At 45.9% G+C, this 21,412-nt stretch overlaps 1 protein-coding gene across 5 annotated transcripts in view; it reads left to right on the top strand.

Moving 5' to 3' along the window:
* clint1a (clathrin interactor 1a) overlaps positions 1 to 18,697 on the top strand; it is a 215,066-nt gene extending 196,369 nt beyond the window's left edge. For 3 of the 5 annotated variants that reach the window (XM_070878582.1, XM_070878583.1, XM_070878584.1), the window contains one exon: positions 4,546 to 6,228. In XM_070878582.1, coding sequence (XP_070734683.1) covers positions 4,546 to 4,895 — 350 coding nt within the window. In that variant the 3' untranslated portion in view covers positions 4,896 to 6,228. Of the gene's footprint in view, positions 1 to 4,545; positions 6,229 to 18,605 lie in introns of those variants that run through there. The other 2 variants (XM_070878585.1, XM_070878586.1) reach the window with 1 other exon arrangement.
* Positions 18,698 to 21,412: the final 2,715 nt, after the last annotated feature.

Raw genomic sequence — 21,412 nt, 5'->3', positions numbered from 1 at the left:
GTGGGGGGGAGAGAGTTTGTGGGGAGGGGGGGGAGAGTTTGTGGGGGGGAAGGGGGAGAGAGAGTTTGTGGGGGGGGAGGGGGAGAGAGAGTTTGTGCGGGGGAGGTGGGAGAGAGAGAGTTTGTTTGTGGGGGGAGGTGGGAGAGAGAGAGTTTGTTTGTGGGGGAGGGGGAAGAGAGAGTTTGTGTGGGGAGGGGGAAGAGAGAGTTTGTGGGGGTGGGGGGAAGTGAGAGTTTGTGGGGGGAGGGTGGAGAGAGTTTGTGGGGGAGGGGGGGAGAGAGTTTGTGGGGGAGGGGGGGAGAGAGTTTGTGGGGGAGGGGGGGAGAGAGTTTGTGGGGGAGGGGGGGGAGAGAGACTTTGTGGGGAGGGGGGAGAGAGAGTTTGTGGGGAGGGGGGGGAGAGTGAGTTTGTGGAGTGGGAGTGGGGGGAGAGAGAGTTTGTGGAGGGGGAGGGGGGAGAGAGAGAGTTTGTGGAGGGGGAGGGGAGAGAGAGAGTTTGTGGAGGGGGAGGGGGGAGAGATAGTTTGTGGAGGGGAGGGGGGAGAGAGAGAGTTTGTGAGGGGAGGGGGGAGAGAGAGAGTTTGTGGAGGGGAGGGGGGGGGAGAGAGAGAGTTTGTGGAGGGGAGGGGGGAGAGAGAGAGTTTGTGGAGGGGAGGGGGGGGAGAGAGAGAGTTTGTGGAGGGGACGGGGGGAGAGAGAGAGTTGGGGGAGGGGGGAGAGAGAGAGAGTGAGTTTGTGGAGAGGGATGGGGGGAGAGAGAGAGAGTTTGTGGAGGGGGATGGGGGGAGAGAGTGAGTTTGTGGGGGGAGATGAGAGGGAGACGGTGGGGGGGGGGGAAGAGAGAGGGAGGAGGGGGGAAGGAGAGCGGGGGGGGGAGAGGGGTGGAGAGAGAAAGAGAGAGACGGGGAAGGGGTGAGGAGAGAGACTGGGGGGGAGAGAGAGAGAGACGGAGGGGGAGGGGAGGAGAGAGAGACGAGGGGGGGAGATAGGGGGGAGGGGGGCTAGAGAGAGAGATGGGGGGAGGGGGTCTAAAGAGAGATGGGGGAGGGGAGGGCGGCTGGAGAGAGGCGAGGGGGGAGGAAAGAGAGAGAGAGATGGGGGTGGGGGGAGAGAGAGAGAGATGGGGGTGGGGGGAGAGAGAGAGATGGGGGTGGGGGGGAGAGAGAGAGATGGGGGTGGGGGGAGAGAGAGAGAGATGGGGGTGGGGGGAGAGAGAGAGTGATGGGGGTGGGGGGAGAGAGAGAGTGATGGGGGTGGGGGGAGAGAGAGAGAGATGGGGGTGGGGGAGAGAGAGAGAGATGGGGGTGGGGAGAGAGAGAGAGATGGGGGTGGGGGGAGAGAGACAGAGAGATGGGGGTGGGGGAGAGAGAGAGAGAGAGAGAGAGAGATGGGGGTGGGGGGAGAGAGAGAGAGATGGGGGTGGGGGGAGAGAGAGAGAGATGGGGGTGGGGGGAGAGAGAGAGAGAGATGGGGGTGGGGGGGAGAGAGAGAGAGATGGGGGTGGGGGGAGAGAGAGAGAGAGAGATGGGGGTGGGGGGAGAGAGAGAGAGAGAGATGGGGGTGGGGGGAGAGAGAGAGAGAGAGAGATGGGGGTGGGGGGAGAGAGAGAGAGAGAGATGGGGGTGGGGGGAGAGAGAGAGAGAGAGATGGGGGTGGGGGAGAGAGAGAGAGAGATGGGGGTGGGGGGAGAGAGAGAGAGAGAGATGGGGGTGGGGGGAGAGAGAGAGAGAGATGGGGGTGGGGGGAGAGAGAGATGGGGGTGGGGGGAGAGAGAGAGATGGGGGTGGGGGAGAGAGAGAGATGGGGGTGGGGGGAGAGAGAGAGATGGGGTGGGGGGGAGAGAGAGAGATGGGGTGGGGGGGAGAGAGAGAGAGCGAAATGGGGTGGGGAGAGAGAGAGCTGGGGTGGGGGGAGAGAGAGAGCTGGAGTGGGGGAGAGAGAGAGAGATGGGGTGGGGGGAGAGAGAGAGATGGGGTGGGGGAGAGAGAGAGATGGGGTGTGGGGGGAGAGAGATGGGGTGGGGGGAGCGAGAGATGGGGTGGGGGGGGTCGGGAGAGAGAGAGATGGGTGGGGGAGAGAGGAGAGAGAGAGAGAGATGGGGGTGGGGGGAGAGAGAGAGAGAAGAGAGAGAGATGGGGTGGGGGGAGAGAGAGATGGGGTGGGGGGAGAGAGAGATGAGAGAGAGAGAGATGGGGTGGGGGGAGAGAGAGAGAGATGGGGTGGGGAGAGAGAGAGAGAGATGGGGTGGGGAGAGAGAGAGAGCTGGGGTGGGGATAGAGAGAGAGCTGGAGTGGGGGGAGAGAGAGAGATGGGGTGGGGGAGAGAGAGATGGGGTGGGGGGAGAGAGAGATGGGGTGGGGGGAGAGAGAGATGGGGTTAGGGGAGAGAGATGGGGTGGGGGGAGAGAGAGATGGGGTGGGGGAGAGAGAGAGAGAGAGAGAGAGAGATGGGGGTGGGGGAGAGAGAGAGAGAGATGGGGGTGGGGGAGAGAGAGAGAGAGATGGGGGTGGGGGAGAGAGAGAGAGAGATGGGGGTGGGGAGAGAGAGAGATGGGGGTGGGGGAGAGAGAGAGAGAGAGATGGGGGTAGGGGGAGAGAGATGGGGGTGGGGGGAGAGAGAGAGAGAGAGAGAGAGAGAGAGAGATGGGAGTGGGGGGAGAGAGAGAGAGAGAGAGAGAGATGGGAGTGGGGGGAGAGAGAGAGAGAGAGAGATGGGGCTGGGGGCGGGGGAGAGAGAGACGGGGCTGGGGGCGGGGGGGAGAGGCGGGCTGGGGGCGCGGGGGAGAGAGAGACGGGGCTGGGGGCGGGGAGAGAGAGACGGGGCTGGGGGCGCGGGGGAGAGAGAGACGGGGCTGGGGGCAGTGGGGAGAGAGAGAGAGACGGGGCTGGGGGCGGGGGGGGGGGGAAGAGAGAGAGACGAAGCTGGAGGGGGGGGAGAGAGAGAGAGAGAAGGGGCTGGCGGGGGGGGGAGAGAGAGAGAGAGACGGGGCTGGGGGGGGGGAGAGAGAGAGAGAGAGACTGGGCTCGGGGGGGTTGGGGGCGAGAGACGGGGCTGGTGGGGGGGAGAGAGAGAGAGAGAGTGTGTGTGACGGCGGGGTTGGGGAGAGGGTGAGAGGGAGACGGGGGGTGGGGAAGGAATGAGAGAGAGAGAGAGAGAGAGAGAAAACGAGAGAGAGACTTTCGGGGGAGGGGAAAGAGAGCGAGAGACTGAGGCAGCGGGGTGGGACGGTGAGAGAGAAGGGTGGAGGGAGCGGGACTCGGTGGGGAGAGAGAAGGGGAAGATAGATCCCGTGTGTGACAAGTGACATTATTGGAGTGGACAAAATTCGGAAGTCACGACTTGTTCACTTCATACCCAATAAAGCTGTTAACAATCTGTGACCCCACACAATGCCCCCATCGTTGGGGGTGGAGGCATAAATGTCAGGTACTTGGGGTCGGCGGGGGGAGATCAGGAACATGGGCTGAGGAGGGTCGGGAACATACTATTCTTGATCTTCACTTGCATTTATTTTTAATATCTATCTTTTTCCATCCATCTACAAACATGTAAAATTCTAAATTGTCTTCTGGGTGGAAACTGAACTGCCGAGGTGACCCTTTTTCTGTTTCTATCTGGTTTTATGTCCATTGTCCAAGTGATGGATTAGTAACATTTTGTCCTTGTTATCTCTTAGCTTGTTTCGTAAGCATTATATCTGTCGGTAGACCGTCACTGCTACTGCAGTCTCCAGGGAGCAGTAGATGGATGAGATGAAGGCTGATCTTCAACAGGCCACATTGCAATTTTTCTTTGTTGTTGTGTTGCGGGTCCAAAGTTGAATGGGTTTTGGAAATCTCAATCCAGTGGTCTGTTGGTTCAATACCAAATGGCAGCATGACTTGCTTAGTGCGATTCCAAAGATAATTAACCATCTTCAAGTATCACTATTTCATGCATTTTCAAAAGTCATCTTCGGATGTGAGCAACACTGGAAAAGCTGCATTGATTGCTCATCCCTCGAAGCCATGTGACGATGATAGGTTGCCCTGAACTGCTGCAGTCCTTGTGGTGAAGGTGCTCCCACAATGGTGTTGGATAGGGAATTCCAGGATTTTGACCCAGTGACAATGAAGGAATGCGTGCGATATTCGTCCAAGTTAGAATATTGTACAGTGTTACACAAAGCAGGAATTTAAATTTCTATAGTTTTATTGGGGATGCTACAATTGGCCTCCGTGTCTCTGGTTAAGTCGGGAGGGAGGGAGGGAGGGAGGGTGGTGGGGGGGGCGATGTTGGGGAATCATCCGGTATTTCTTCTCTGCATTGCTATCTAGTGACTGGAAAAGTGCATGTGTAGATTTCAAATGAGGGCAGAGTTGGCTTTGACTGTCATGCCTCTCACTGTTAAATAGCTGGCTGATCCATTTAGAATTACCACAACCTTCAGAGGCTTGACACCCATGGATTCCTACCATACCATTAATTGGCCGCATTAGGAGAGCAGGAGAGAAAATTGTGGAAGGCGTTTTAAAAACAAAACACTTATCTGTTCTCTTCTTCGCAGGCACACAGCAACCAATAAACTTGGTGGCCCAAAGCTTTTCAACTGTATCCATTAACTCGCCAACCAACATGATGCCTCCACGACCTCCAGTCGCGTCTCCTTTGGGCATGGGGATGCAAAACATGATGGGGACCAGTGCCATAGGGATGAATCCTGTGGGTATACCTCAGAGCAGTGTGATGAACCAAGGAATGATGGGAATGAGCATGGGAATGGCTCCAGCTGGCATGGCCATGACAGGTTCCATGGGAATGGGTGCTCCCGTCATGGGTCTCAATGCCAGCATGACGCCTACAATGGTGCAATCCAAGCAAGATGCCTTTGCCAATTTTGCAAACTTTAGCAAATGAGAAGGCTGGAAAGACTCCAATAACTAGATGAAGTTGTGAAGACTGCACAAAATAGTACTTGAAACACGTGAAGATAGGTTGTCTTAAATTTTTATAGCTGTAAAGAACAAGTTTTGTGGAGAATATGGCATATTTTGTATTGGGGAGAAATCTAGTAATTGGCAAGATCTGTGCTATTGAACGTGTATGTCTGTCTCCTAACAGAGGTTGTTTAAGTAAAATCCCTTTCATTGGCACCTTGTTTGCGAGATACACCTGAAAGCCTTTTTAAATGTAGATGAATTTTAACTCTACTGAAATCACAGGGCAGGGAGGATTACATGGGTTGGGCAAAGCGGTTCATATCAAAAGTAATTTTTGTACCTATCTTAATGGCCTTTAAGTCAGGTCCCCGACAAAATCATTAAAATCCAGAGTATAATCATTAAAAGTTTTGTTGTTCTTCACCTGGACACAATCATTCTCTCCAGCAGTGTGATAATCAGCTTGTGTAAATATCCTTTATGTAACAAATGAATGCAAAACTATTAAAGGTCTTTGTAAAGGTACCAAAAAAAAAAACGATTACTGGAATGTAAATAGTTTGGTGATATGTTCCAGTCTTAATAGAGGAAATTTAAAATCTTTTTATCATGAAAATGTCTTTATTAATAATTAATAAATGGTGGTAGTTGCAGCTTTTGTTTTTGTTTCTTTTCCACACTCCCTCTTTAATAGTCACTGTCTAGTACTGAAATGCAAATTTCAGCTACATATTTCCTTTGCAGTGGTGAGACTTCATGATGTGGGTTAAAGGAAGGGCAGCTCACATTGATAATAGGTGAGTGCACAGGTTACTGGTCACCTTAATCCAACTATTTTTTACACGCACGCAAACATACACGTGTGCCCTTTTCTTTCCCTCCTCAGCCGAACGAACCCTGCAAGTGTGCAATACCCAAGACATTCCTCTGCTCTTCGCAGAAACTAGCATTAATGCTAAACTTGCCCTGGTTTCCGAGGTGGCGCAGGTGAAAAGAGTTTCCCATTTCTTCTAAAAATGTGTACACTGTCCATCTTTTCTTTTCTCTCTCTCTGGTTTTTGAAAGTTTTTTGCCTTGGTGACTGGTGAATCATGACACGGTGTTCTGTAATGTAAAACCATGTTAACTGCTTGTTGGATGGGAACTTCACTGAGAAGAGACACAAGCTGCTAGTGATGCAAAAGTCAAGCCCTCCACCTTTTTTTCTCCTCCCCAACAAGCCAGAGAGGGAAAAAATGTGTTTCAATTGTACTCATGACCTGTTATGTATTACAGCAAACTATTCATTAAAATCTGTTACTTAAAATCTTCTTTTTGTGCCCTTTCTCTGACTTTGTATTAAGACTTTGAAAAAAAATAATTGTGAAAGTAATTTTTTAATGAATAATTCACATTGCCTTAATGACTTTTAGCATTTGTCCCTTTTCCAACAAAAGACATTCAGCACTCAAAATGTAAAGAGGGAAGATGCGTTGACCTCGTCTAAACCTTGCCAATTCTCCTATCTACAACATTTATAATTAGGCATAAATTAATGTGCTTCAAGTATAGAATAATGAAAAGTGATTTGTTTCCTAAATAAGAAATGAGAGGATGTAATTAGCAGTCTGCACTTTTTAATCATTCAGCAATTCAATGTGTTTGAATTGGGATCAAAGAATAAAAGCTTTCATGTATAGTTACATCAAAATAATCAATACACGCTTCAGTAGCTTTCAAGCTGTCGGTTGTTTCTTTTTCCTGTAGTCTTCTAAATGATTTCCTTGTAACTACTCCTAAAACTACTTTTATTTTGATTGAGTATAAGCTGCTTTTAATTGGGTTACAAATAACTCAAAGTTAGGTGGTTTGATACAGACAGAGAATTCCAAAGAAGTGTGAAGCTTTTTTCTGGCATTCTCCCATTCCAGATTTAATATTTTAAGTCTGGTCTGGCTACAAATGTTTCTACAGTATTAACGTTCTTATCCTGAGCATTTCAATGAAACGTACTGGCGTGTGCAAAATTATTAACATGATTCTCTGTGGATGGTTTTTCTTCTTCTGGGATTTCAGTAAAGCACAATGGTGGGTATGTGAAGTTCTCGTACTGTGCCCACTTGAGCTGGAGGAAGGAGAGTGCAGAGAAAGAAGCACCAAACAGTACAATGAGATTTTGTCCTGACAATGTTGGGCTGTGCTTGGAGAGAGTATTTTGATTTGTGTAACACTAAGATGGTTACAGGTCTGTCATTTGGTAGGGGAGAGGTTGGAAAACGCAATTTGAAGGTGATGAATTAAAAGCAAAAGCAAGATTTGTGATTTGCGCAGAATTGTGGAATATAATCCCCAAACCATCTGGGAAATATTTGACTTATTCAGTCTCTGCAAACCAGTGGCATTGCACAAGATTGGCGCAGAACGATTTTTGTTTCCTATCGTGCACTAGTACCAAACAAAATTATGCTAAAGGTCCTAAAAACTTGATAAGCTAAGTATTCTTGTAGTCATAACGCGCAACAAAAATATATCCCAATGAGAAGGAAAGATTGTAAGAGAAGGGATAACCATCCGTGGCTATCTAAGAAAATAAGGGATGGTATCAAATTGAAAACAAGGGCATACAATGTGGCCAAGACAAGTGGGAGGCCAGAGGATTGGGAAACTTTTAAAAGCCAGCAAAAAACAACCAAAAAAAATTGATAGAGAGGGAAGATAGAAGAAAGTAAACTAGCATGAAATATAAAACCAGATAGTAAGAGTTTCTACAGGTACATAATACTCTGGCTAATGTAAATGTTGGTCCCCTGGATGATGAGGAATTAATAATGGAGAACAGAGAGATGGCAGAGACATTGAACAAATATTTTGTATTGGTCTTCAAGGTAGAAGACACTAAAAACATCCCAATAGTAAATAATCAAGGGGCTTTAGGGAGGGAGGAACTTAATACAATCACTATCACTAATGAAATAGTACTCGGTAAAATAATGGGACGAAAGGTGGACAAGTCCCCTGGACTTGATGGCTTACATTCTAGGGTTTTAAAATAAGTGGCTGCAGAGATAATGGATGCATTGGTTGTAATCTACCAAAATTCCCCAGATTCTGAGGTGGTTCCAGCGGGTTGGAAAACCACAAATTTAATGCCCCTATTTAAAAAAGGAGGCAGATAAAAAGCAGGAAACTATAGACCGGTTAGCCACGTTGGGAAAATGCTGGAGTCCATTATTAAGGAAGCAGTAGCAGGACATTTGGAAAAGCATAATTCAATCAAGCAGAGTCAGCATGATTTTATGAAAAGGAAATCATGTTTGGCAAATTTGCTAGAGCTCTTTGAGGATGTAACGAGCAGGGTGGATAAGGGGGAATCAGTGGATGTGGTGTATTTGGATTTCCAGAAGACATTCGATAAGGTAACATAGAAACATAGAAAATAGCTGCAGGAGCAGGCCATTCAGCCCTTCTAGCCTGCACCGCCATTCAATGAGTTCATGGCTGAACATGAAACTTCAGTACCCCCTTCCTGCTTTCTCGCCATACCCCTTGATCCCCCGAGTAGTAAGGACTTCATCTAACTCCCTTTTGAATATATTTAGTGAATTGGCCTCAGCTACTTTCTGTGGTAGAGAATTCCACAGGTTCACCACTCTCTGGGTGAAGAAGTTTCTCCTCATCTCGGTCCTAAATGGCTTACCCCTTATCCTTAGACTGTGACCCCTGGTTCTGGACTTCCCCAACATTGGGAACATTCTTCCTGCATCTAACCTGTCTAAACCCGTCAGAATTTTAAACGTTTCTATGAGGTCCCCTCTCATTCTTCTGAACTCCAGTGAATACAAGCCCAGTTGATCCAGTCTTTCTTGATAGGTCAGTCCCACCATCCCGGGAATCAGTCTGGTGAATCTTCGCTGCACTCCCTCAATAGCAAGAATGTCCTTCCTCAAGTTAGGAGACCAAAACTGTACACAATACTCCAGGTGTGGCCTCACCAAGGCCCTGTACAACTGTAGCAACACCTCCCTGCCCCTGTACTCAAATCCCCTCACTATGAAGGCCAACATGCCATTTGCTTTCTTAACCGCCTGCTGTACCTGCATGCCAACCTTTAATGATTGATGTACCATGACACCCAGGTCTCGTTGCACCTTCCCTTTTCCTAATCTGTCACCATTCAGATAATAGTCTGTCCCTCTGTTTTTACCACCAAAGTGGATAACCTCACATTTATCCACATTGTAATTCATCTGCCATTCATTTGCCCACTCACCTAACCTATCCAAGTCACCCTGCAGCCTCATAGCATCCTCCTCGCAGCCCACACTGCCACCCAACTTAGTGTCATCCGCAAATTTGGAGATACTACATTTAATCCCCTCGTCTAAATCATTAATGTACAATGTAAAGAGCTGGGGCCCCAGCACAGAACCTTGCGGTACCCCACTAGTCACTGCCTGCCATTCTGAAAAGTACCCATTTACTCCTACTCTTTGCTTCCTGTCTGACAACCAGTTCTCAATCCACGTCAGCACACTACCCCCAATCCCATGTGCTTTAAACTTTGCACATTAATCTCTTGTGTGGGACCTTGTCGAAAGCCTTCTGAAAGTCCAAATATACCACATCAACTGGTTCTCCTTTGTCCACTTTACTGGAAACATCCTCAAAAAATTCCAGAAGATTTGTCAAGCATGATTTCCCTTTCACAAATCCATGCTGACTTGGACCTATCATGTCACCATTTTCCAAATGCGCTGCTATGACATCCTTAATAATTGGTTCCATCATTTTACCCACTACTGAGGTCAGGCTGACCGGTCTATAATTCCCTGTTTTCTCTCCCTCCTTTTTTTAAAAGTGGGGTTACATTGGCTACCCTCCACCTGATAGGAACTGATCCAGAGTCAATGGAATGTTGGAAAATGACTGTCAATGCATCCGCTATTTCCAAAGCCATCTCCTTAAGTACTCTGGGATGCAGTCCATCAAGCCCTGGGGATTTATCGGCCTTCAATCCCATCAATTTCCCCAACACAATTTCCTGACTAATAAAGATTTCCCTCAGTTCCTCCTCCTTACTAGACCCTCTGACCCCTTTTATATCTGGAAGGTTGTTTGTGTCCTCCTTAGTGAATACCGAACCAAAGTACTTGTTCAATTGGTCTGCCATTTCTTTGTTCCCCGTTATGACTTCCCCTGATTCTGACTGCAGGGGACCTACGTTTGTCTTTACTAACCTTTTTCTCTTTACATACCTATAGAAACTTTTGCAATCCGCCTTAATGTTCCTTGCAAGCTTCTCTCGTACTCCATTTTCCCTGCCCTAATCAAACCCTTTGTCCTCCTCTGCTGAGTTCTAAATTTCTCCCAGTCCCCAGGTTCGCTGCTATTTCTGGCCAATTTGTATGCCACTTCCTTGGCTTTAATACTATCCCTGATTTCCCTAGATAGCCACGGTTGAGCCACCTTCCCTTTTTTATTTTTACGCCAGACAGGAATGTACAATTGTTGTAATTCATCCATGCGGTCTCTAAATGTCTGCCATTGCCCATCCACAGTCAACCCCTTAAGTATTATTCGCCAATCTATCCTAGCCAATTCACGCCTCATACCTTCAAAGTTACCCTTCTTTAAGTTCTGGACCATGGTCTCTGAATTAACTGTTTCATTCTCCATCCTAATGCAGAATTCCACCATATTATGATCACTCTTCCCCAAGGGGCCTCGCACAATGAGATTGCTAATTAATCCTCTCTCATTACACAACACCCAGTCTAAGATGGCCTCCCCCCTAGTTGGTTCCTCGACATATTGGTCTAGAAAACCATCCCTTATGCACTCCAGGAAATCCTCCTCCAGCGTATTACTTCCAGTTTGGCTAGCCCAATCTATGTGCATATTAAAGTCACCCATTATAACTGCTGCACCTTTATTGCATGCACCCCTAATTTCCTGTTTGATGCCCTCCCCAACATCACTACTACTGTTTGGAGGTCTGTACACAACTCCCACTAACGTTTTTTGCCCTTTGGTGTTCTGCAGCTCTACCCATATAGATTCCACATCATCCAAGCTAATGTCTTTCCTAACTATTGCATTAATCTCCTCTTTAACCAGCAATGATACCCCACCTCCTTTTCCTTTTATTCTACCCTTCCTGAATGTTGAATACCCCTGGATGTTGAGTTCCCAGCCCTGCTCATCCTGGAGCCACGTCTCCGTAATCCCAATCACATCATATTTGTTAACATCTATTTGCACAGTTAATTCATCCACCTTATTGCGGATACTCCTTGCATTAAGACACAAAGCCTTCAGGCTTGTTTTTTTAACACCCTTTGTCCTTTTAGAATTTTGCTGTACAGTGACCCTTTTTGTTCTTTGCCTTGGGTTTCCCTGCCCTCCACTTTTCCTCATCGCCTTTCTGTCTTTTGCTTTTGCCTCCTTTTTGTCTCCCTCTGTCTCCCTGCATTGGTTCCCATCCCCCTGCCATATTAGTTTAACTCCTCCCCAACAGCACTAGCAAACACTCCCCCTAGGACATTGGTTCCGGTCCTGCCCAGGTGCAGGTCCCACCTCCCCCAGAACCGGTTCCAATGCCCCAGGAATTTGAATCCCTACATAAAAGGTTACTGCACAAGATAAAAGTTCACCGAGTTGGGAGTAATATATTTGCATGGATAGAGGATTGGCTAGCTAACAGAAAACAAAGAGTCTGGATAAATGGGTCATTTTCTGGTTGGCAAATGGTGACTAGTGGGGTGCCGCAGGGATCGGTGCTGGTCCTCAACTATTTACAATCTATATTAAAGACTTGGATGAAGGGACAGAGTATAATGTAGCCAAGTTAGCTGATGATACAAAGATGGGTGGGAAAGCAAATTGTGAGGAGGACACAAAAAATCTGCAAAGGGATATAGACAGGCTAAGTGAGTGGGCAAAAATTTGGCAGATGGAGTATATCATGTGGGAAAATGTGAGGTTATACACTTTGGCAGAAAAAAAATCGAAAAACAAATTATAATTTAAATGGAGAAAAATTATAAAGTGTTGCAGTACAAAGGGACCTGGGGTCCTCGAGCATGAAACACAAAATGTTAGTATGCAGGTACAGCAAGTAATCAGGAAGGCAAATGGAATGTTGACCTTTATTGCAAGGGGGATGGAGTATAAAAGCAGCGAAGTCGTGCTACAATGTACAGGGTATTGGTGAGGCCACACCTCGAGTACTGTGTACAATTTTGGTCTCCGTATTTAAGGAAGGATATACTTGCATTGGAGGCTGTTCAGAGAAGGTTCACTAGGTTGATTCTGGAGATGAGGGGGTTGACTTATGAAGATAGGTTAGGCCTGTACACATTGGAGTTTAGAAGAATGAGAGGTGATCTTATTGAAACATAAGATGAGTGGGTGGATGCAGAGAGGATATTTCCACTCATAGGGGAAACTAAAACTAGGGGACATAGTCTTCGAATAAGGGGCTGCCCATTTAAAACTGAGATGAGGAGGAATTTTTTTTTCTGAGGTTTGTAAATCTGTGGAATTCTCTGCCCCAGAGAGCTGTGGAGGCTGGGCATTGAATATATTTAAGACAGAGATAGACAGATTTTTGAGCAATAAGGGAATAAAGGGTTATGGGGAGCGGGCAGGGGAGTGGAGCTGAGTCCATGATCAGATTAGCCATGATATTAAATGGTGGAGCAGGCTCGAGGGGCCAGGTGGCCTACTTCTGTTCCTATTTCTTATGTGTACCTCTTTCCCCGAATATATTTACGTGGTCTTCGTCACTTTTGTATTAACCATTGATTTACATTTGCCTTTCCTCTCGATCTTGCTATTAAAAATAAATGACTTACCTGATTTTAAATGAAAGTCTGGATGGTTAATGGTTTTTATAGCGGCTTTTAAAATGTAATGGCATTTTTCCATCAGTGGTTTTTATTTAATTGTAATTTAACAAAACATTTGTGCCTAATCCCATGAGCAGACCTATTGTAAGTTTGATTATATAAAACACACTTCTCTCCCTTTAGTATAAATTCATAAACCACGCAGAATTCTCCATGTCTAATAGAATCCAGATAACTTTACAAGCAAAGTAATTGAAAATCAAAAGTACCATCCAGTGACGCTTAACATTGGCATTCTCCATCTGAGTGCTGCTACTCTTGGTTCCCTCTTCAGGGATGAGCACTTTGCCCTCACCAACTGAACAATCCTTAAAGACTAAGTGGCATTCAAGACTTAAATATTTTTGTGATAAGGTGAGACTTTTTTTAATGCATTCACGGGATGTGGCGTCTCTGACAAAGCCAGCATTTATTGCCCATCCCCAATTGCCCTTGGGAAGGGCAGTCCTTGTCCCTCAATGCTGTTGGTTAGTGAGTTCCAGGATTTTGAGCCAGTGACGATGAGGGAACACGACATATTTCCAAGTCAGGATGGTGTGTGACCTGGAGGTGGTGATGTTCCCATGCGCCTGCTGCCCTTGTCTTTCTAGATGGTAGAGGTCGCGTGTTTTGGAGGTGCTGTCGAAGAAGCCTTGGCGAGTTGCTGCAGTGCATCTTGTAGATGGTACACACTGCAGACATGGTGCGCCGGTGGTGGAGGGAGTGAATGTTGAAGGTGGTGGATGGGTGCCAATCAAGCGGCCTGCTTTGTCCTGGATGGTGTCGAGCTTCTTAAGTATTGTTGGAGTTGCACCCATCCAGGCAAGTGGAGAGTATTCCATCCCACTCCTAACTTGTGCCTTGTACATGGTGAAAATGCTTTGGGGAGTTAGGAGGCGAGTCACTTGCCGCAGAAGACCCAGCCTCTGACCTGTTCTTATAGCCACAGTATTTATAGGCTGGTCCAGTTAAGTTTCTAGTCAATGGTGATCCCAGGATGTTGCTGGGGGATCGATAATGGTAATGTCATTGAATGCCATGGGGAGGTGGTTAGAGTCTCTAGTTTGAGATCGTCAATGTCTGGCACTACTGGGGCGTGAATGTTACTTGCCACTTATCAGCCCAAGCCTGAATGTTGTCCAGGTCTTGCTGCATGTGGGCACGGACTGCTTCATTATCTGAGGAGTTGCGAATGGAACTGAACATTCTGCAATCATCAGTGAATATTCCCACTTCTGGCCTTATGATTGCACCCATCATATTCTTAAGACAAAATACAAGAGAAAATGTGATTGACCATCTCTGCTCTCTAATCTCCAGTCTCTCTTCCTCTCTCAACCTTTGTTTTATTTATATTTACTATTACTGAGTAAATTAAGATAGAAAGGCATTTTATTAATAATTTTTTTAATGGAAAAATATTGTGGAGATTTAAAAAGAATGGGGCCTGTGTTATCTCAGCCTGTATTGATGACAACCTGTCTAATGGAGGAACCAGATGTGAGGAAGTTTATTGAGCAGAGTTATAATGCTCATGGAAGAGGTTGCAGAATGAGGAGGAGGAGGCCTTACCCACAAAGGATCTTCAGGGAGAAGTGTTTATACTTGGACCTGACCGATCAACTGTGTCTGAAGGCTGCACTCTCAAAAAGAGGTTATGACTGACATTTGCCAGCTCATTAAGGCAGACCTGCAGCCCAGTGCCACCAACGTTATTGTACACGCTGTCGAGATGAAGGTGACTGCAGCACTTTCCTTTTATGCGTGTGGGTCTTTTCAATCATCAACTGGAGACATATGCTCTATTTCTCAGCACACTACTCATCGATGCATTCGACAGGTAATCGAAGCACTATGCACACCGGACAGAATTTATAAGCTTCCCAATGAGCAGAGAGGCTGAGAGTGACAGGGCTTTGGGATTTGCACGCATTGCCGGCTTCTCCAAGGTGCAGGGTGCTATTGACTGTACCCATATTGCTCTGTGAGCACCATTACAGGAGGCGGTGTACCAAAACCGTAAGGGATTCCACTCCCTCAATGTGCAGCTGGTATGCGACCATACACGGCGGATAATGGCAGTGAAGGTCAATTTTCTAGGGAGCATCCATGATGCGCATATCTTGCAGGAGAGCACTGGCCAAACTGTTGAAGTCTGAGTCACAAAGTGGATGCTGGGCGACAGAGTACGGCCTCGTCACCTGGCTCTTGACCCCCCCCCCGTACGGAACCCTCACATAGAACCCGAGCAACAACACAATAAAAGCCATATAGCCACACGTAACATTATTGAAAAGACAATTGGAGTGCTGAAGCAGCGCTTTCGATGCTTGGACCACTCTGGAGGCAGGCTGCAATACCACCTTGAGCAGGTTGCTAAGTTCACAGTGGTGTGCTGCACCTTGCATAATTTAGCAATCATGCGGGGACAGGAATTGGCACAGGGGACTGCAGGACCACCTGAGGAGAGAGTGCAGGAGACGGAGGAATAAGAGGACAATGAGGGGCAGGCAGGAGGATGACTAGGAGCTTGCCGATGAACCCATGGCACCACCCCCAACACCACAGCGGAGGGCACGTGAAGTGTATGCCACTGCAAAATTGTTACATCAGCAGCTCAAATGAACGCTTTACTTGAACGTGGAGAGCTGCGTTTTAGGACCCTCATGACTGTTGCCCCAAAAGTTTGACACTGTACAAGAGTGCTTAAATTCAATTCAAATGTTTATCTGAAAATTTAAAAAATATACAACAATTTCAAAACTTTGTAAAAATTAACTGTTACAACTTTAACAAAACTTACAAAACTTTAGTACCTACTTTAACAAAATTTTATAACTTTAATAACAAACCCTTTACTTTCCCCGCCCACGCCCTCTGCCTCTTCCACGGCCATGTGGTACACCACCCATGGGACTATTCCTCCCTTTCTTACTGCCGCCTTCCCTTTCCCAGTGCCCATGGTATGGACCTCCCCGGGTTTATACCAAGCCAGTGTCCAGCACTGCACCCCAAGTGCCGTTGCTGTCATGGGGGGTGGGGGGAAATATTGCAGGCGTAATAACTGGGGCTTCAGGGGAAGCTCGTGCTGTGGAAGGCGAGGCTTCAGATCTGGGAGTTGATCCTCTTGTCATTTCCTGAAAAGCACAAATACATTGCCGTAACCTTAAGATAAGTAACATCATCCGTGTGACACTGAACTCACATTTACATGGTACATAGCACATGCGGGGGTGGGGGCATAAATAAAATCATTACTTACTCTTGCAACACCTTTCTCCAGTGCGTACCATCATACTTTGAGGACACAGCCTCCCTGATCTTGTCCCAAATTCGGTTGTACTCCTTTGGGAGGGGCTTTCCACAACCACCCATGGTTAGCTCGGAATACCTCTCTGTGATGTGCTACAGAAGGGCAGGTAACTCTGTCTCATCGAAGACAGGTGTCCTCAACCTCCCTTCCTTTTCGATATTCCTGCGCTTGAATGTTTTCTTTAACATTGACATAATTTTTTTCTGGATATTAATTTTCCCTTCTTAAGTATCTGTTCTTGTGTTGAAACTGAATAATTATTAGTTGCTACCAATTTATTTCCACTGTGGTATCTATTTTCAAACTCACTGGCCTTCGACTACCTTGCTGCTCCTCATTCTCTCCTCCTCAACTAACTGCGCATGCGTGGGTGACCCCTGACCCCCGAAATCGCAGGTAAAACGCTTGTGGAAAAAAAAAAAATCGGATTTTTTTTTTGCGCATGCGCAGTTCCATACTGCATCGCCCATCGAACAGCGAGTCGATCTTGATCGACTACTAAGATGCTTACCGCCAAAATAACAGCAAAAAATTTTTTCACCAATTTTGCCGCCTTCAGTTTCGGCGGTATGAAACGATATACCGCCGAGAAATGAGCAGACCATCGGTATTGACCAATTTCGGGCCCCATAGATTTTAGCAACAGCAGTAGCGCCATGGAAACCCAAGAGGAAGGAGACAATCAAGAGTCCCTCTCAGACTGTAAATACTGGTTAAGAAAAAATGTGATTTTGCGTAAATCAGTGTAAAATTCTGAAACAATACTTTATTGAAACCAGGAAATGATGTGAATCTGAAATAAGAATAGAAAGGGTTGGAAATGTACACATGGCTTGTCTGCATCTGACAGGTAATGTTCAGGTACAGTTCTAACAGTCTTCACCCAAAATGTTAACGTCTTTCCCTTTCCAATGTAGAACAATCTGCTGTGCACTTATGTTCCATCAGCCCCCAGCCTGTTAATTTTGTCTAAGGACTAGATTCAAAAGCTCAAAATACATTTTATTGATTCTATTTCTCTCTCTCTCGTTGATTTCTCAGTCATTTATGCTCTTCTACGAAATGCAAATAGCATATCAACATCTTTTTGTAATATTTTAGCTTGGAGAAACACTGAGGTAATGTTCATCACATTTTACTACTTGACATTTAGTTGGGCCAGTCGCTGAGAAATGTGATTTAAAAAAAACCCTGCCATACGGCACAAAGCTCAGTAATTAACCAGCTCTTAAATTGGACACGGTACTCGTGGAGGCAGATATGTTGTGAGGAGCGGATAGTTACATTTACCATCTGGTACCCCTGCAGCTGGCAATCTAATGAACATGCACCTGCTCAAAAAGGAGCTCATTCATTAATAATCTAGTACCTATAGGAAAAATATCTTTGTCAGCCATTACTGGGATTGGAGTTAACGTAGTGTAAATCATCATTGTCAAATAGAATTGAAGTGGTGAATTAGCAGTGGGAGGATATTTGGATAGATGAAATGTTTCTGGCTTGTTTACTGGACTTTTTCCCCCCGAAGACATCAAGCGAACTGCTACCCCCCCACTGTTCCCGTGTAGTCACATCAAGCTGTAGCCCCACAGCACCTAACCACCCCCACACCCGTACAGTCCCATCGAGTTGTAAACCCCCCCCCCCCCCCATTCCCCCAGTACCTGACCCCATCCTGTCACATCGAGCTGCTTCCATCCCAGTACATGACCCCTGTACTGTCCCATTGAGCTGCAGCACTCCAGTCCCTAACTCGCTGGGATCCTATCTACATAAGATATGGAAGTTAGTGCATAAATGAAATTTGTGTTCACTGGGCTTATTTTAGAAATTGCAACAAAAATGTTATAGGAAACCATGCAGTTGTGCCAGAATGCTTATGTGACAAGTAATGGATGTCAGTATTCACCTCTCATTGCTCTTATGACTGACAGAACTGTTAACACCACTACCTCAGCCTACTGTTACCTCATTCAAATGGTTGTCTCTGGGAAGAATGCGGCTTTACTGCTGACTGTTTTTCACTGTCTTAAGTGGACATACAGTACTCTGTAAATTTCACATGCCCATTATACTGAAGTCCTGCGGACAACACATTAACTGCCCAGCTCTATCAGAGTTGCATGTTACTGTATTACATTTGAGGAATCTATCACCCTAGAAACGAGGACACTCCATAACTCAACTTTCCAAGTATGCTTGAGCGCCAAATGGCTGCAGAATCTTATGTGCTTTCAGAGGCACATTAGTGCAAGAATGACCCAATTAGTTAAATAAGTAATCGAATATTAAGAGGCAAATGTCATATTCCATTTAAATTAAGAACCACTGAAATGCTAATAAAAGCATACTTAGTACATTAAGGTTTTGATTTGCATAGTATTAGCATTTCAAATTTTAATGTGCTGCTTGCTTTTGGTGCTGGAGGATGTTGCACAGGCAATGGCTCAGCATGGATGTATGTCATTTTTTTCAATGTTTCACAGAAAATGTATTTGTCCCACAGAAATGAAAGGATTCAAATCACTCTGGAAAATCACAAATCTGTTTGCATCCGAGAGTCAATGCAGATTAATGTTCTGAAGAGACATCTTCTCTCTTTATCGAGGCTGATGGACCTGCTATTTTACCAGCCTCGCAGTTTTTATTTATCAGAAAGGATCATTCAGTTTGTGTACTGGCCAGGAATTACAAAAGATCTTTCAGCTATCTTTTCCAGTAGGAGTGATGAGGGACTTGGGATAGTTAGTTTCCACCACAATAACTCATTTGATAATTAACTGGAATATTCAGATACAGGAAATTCTGGCCAGGCCCACTGAAAATGAGCTGACATGGTATTGAAGTTCTGTCCATTAATCATACAATGCAGTGAGGGAGGCCATTCGGCCCAACACGCCTGTCCTGGCTAGTCCTGTTCTGCTGCTCTTTGCTGCCCTGCAAATTCCTTTTTGAAAGTTACTCTTTCCACTGCTTCCACTACTCTAAAGACAGTGCATTCCAGATGATAATTTGCTGAGTAAAAAAAAAAAATTCTAATTTTTCCTGGTTCTTTTCCTAATTATCTTAAATCTGTGTCCTCTGGTTACCGACCCTCCTACCACTGAAAACAATTCCCGTTTATATACTCTAGCAAAACCCCTCATTTTGAACACCTATTAAAACTTCCATTAACCACCTCCGGTTTAAGGCGAACAACCCGAGTTTCTCCAAATAACTGAACTCCCTCATTCCTGTCTAGTAAATCTACTCTGCACCCTCTCCAATATCTTGACATCCTTCCGAAAGCGTGATGGCCAGAATTGGACACGATAGGCCAGCTGAGGCCTAACCAGAGCTTTATAAAGATTTAGCATAACTTCCATGTTTTTGTACTCCAAGCCTATATTTGCAAAACCAAGGATCCCATCTGCTTCTTTAACTGCCTTCTCAACTTGTCCTATCACCACAATCGAATTTATTTTTAAATCTGTTTCGACTCTGTATCCTTTGCTGTGCAAATATTCCCCTTCATTGGAAATCTGTAGTTGTGAGCCAGTCAGCGTTGTTGCAGTCTGTGAATGTTTGGGCCATTATTAAATACACCCGAGTCACTCGAGGTATTTTAGCTCAGCCTTTGTGTATTCTTTTTAAATTGTCACGACACAGTTGCATTTATTGCCCATTCCCAGTTTGTACTTTTATTGACCCTTTCTGGGTCATGGCACAGGGCAGACTGGGTAGAGGGGTCAGGTTCCTGACCATGAAGTACATTAGTGATCCAGTTATGTTATGACAAGCTGGTGCGAGCCCACAAGTTACCAAATTTATTGAATGGTGTGATTTGAATTTTCCCTCTGGGTCCTATAACCAGCGCTTGTGTAAGTTAAAGCCGTAAGTGTGGCAGCTTAGGTCACTGGCAGCAGTATCACAGCTGTCTGCACTTGGCATGCACTTCCATGGGGAAGGGAGAATACGAGATAATTAGAAGAAAAAGAAAAAAAAAGACGGATTTATATAGCATCTTTCAAGACCTCGGGATATACTTTAAGCGCTTTACAGCCAATGAAATACTGCAGACGCTGGAATCTGAAATAAAAAGAGAATGCTGGAAATCTCAGCGGGTCAGGCAGCATCTGTGGAGAGAAAAACAAAGTTAATGTTTCGGGTCAACGACCCTTCGTCAGAACTGCCAAATATTCAAAAAGAGTACATTCTTAAGGGAGCCAAAGATGGGGAAGAGGTTATGCTCTGAAATTGCTGAACTCTATGTTGAATCTAGAAGGCTGTAAAGTGCCTAAATGAAAGATGAGGTGCTGCTTCTTGAGCTTCATTGGAACAGTGGAGGAGTCAGAGGACAGAGGGGTCAGAGTAGGAGTGGAGTGGAAAATTAAAGTGCTAAGAAGCTCAGGGTCACTTTTGAAGTGTAGTCACTGTTGTAGTGGAGGAAATGTGACAGCCAATTCCTCACAGCAACTTCCCAAAAACAGCAATGTGATAATGACTAATCTGTTTTAGCGATGTTGATATTAGCCAGGACACTGAAGATAACTCCCTTTATATTCCTGTGCGTGTTAAAAGTAAACTCATCAATGTCTGGGATGCTCTATTAAGGCCCATCAATGTTCTTTATACTAGATGGTGTTACCTCATTCACCACCACTCTCAACCACTAGTGATGCTAATTCCAGGGAAATTCCTCATTGCTTGTGATGTATTAGACAAAACAAAATAACCTAGAGAACTTCCTACCCCACACCCCCATTAAGTAATTCTTCCTTTTCTCTATCATTGCCTTCATTCAGAAACCTTTTTGCAACTTACAAGCAATGTTACCCCAATTTTCTTTTGAGTGTGCAGCCCATTCAATTTCGCACATGCGCAAAATTTATCAGAAAAGCCGGCCCATGGTTGCGCAGTTTAAAAGGAAAGGTTGCTTATAAGTACTGTTCTGTAACTATCTTCTGCAATGGCTGCTCAGCTCCCTCGGAATCAGATTATAAATGAATACACACACCTTTGGTACAAGGCACAACCTTTAACTTCTCAACTTGTGTGCCAAGCCTCATGATACGGTTAAATCTCAAACCCACTGCAGTCAGCAATAGAGTGCTTGCTCTCCCTTGGACAATTGTGAGCTGTTTGCCCCCCACAGCACACACATCCAGGTTCCTTTTAACACAACCCCATTTATAGTCCCTGTAGACAGAGGATTACAAGAAACACCGCCACAACCAGCTATTTGGCACTTTTTGTCCCATTTCCAAAGTTTTGAAACAAGCCATTTACTGGAGCACAGCAATCAAGAGATCGTGTAAAAAACACACCATTCAA

The sequence above is a fragment of the Pristiophorus japonicus genome, chromosome 4 (genome assembly GCF_044704955.1).
Source record: "Pristiophorus japonicus isolate sPriJap1 chromosome 4, sPriJap1.hap1, whole genome shotgun sequence".
NCBI lineage: Eukaryota > Metazoa > Chordata > Chondrichthyes > Pristiophoridae > Pristiophorus > Pristiophorus japonicus.
This window is presented reverse-complemented; position numbering and strand designations above follow the sequence as displayed.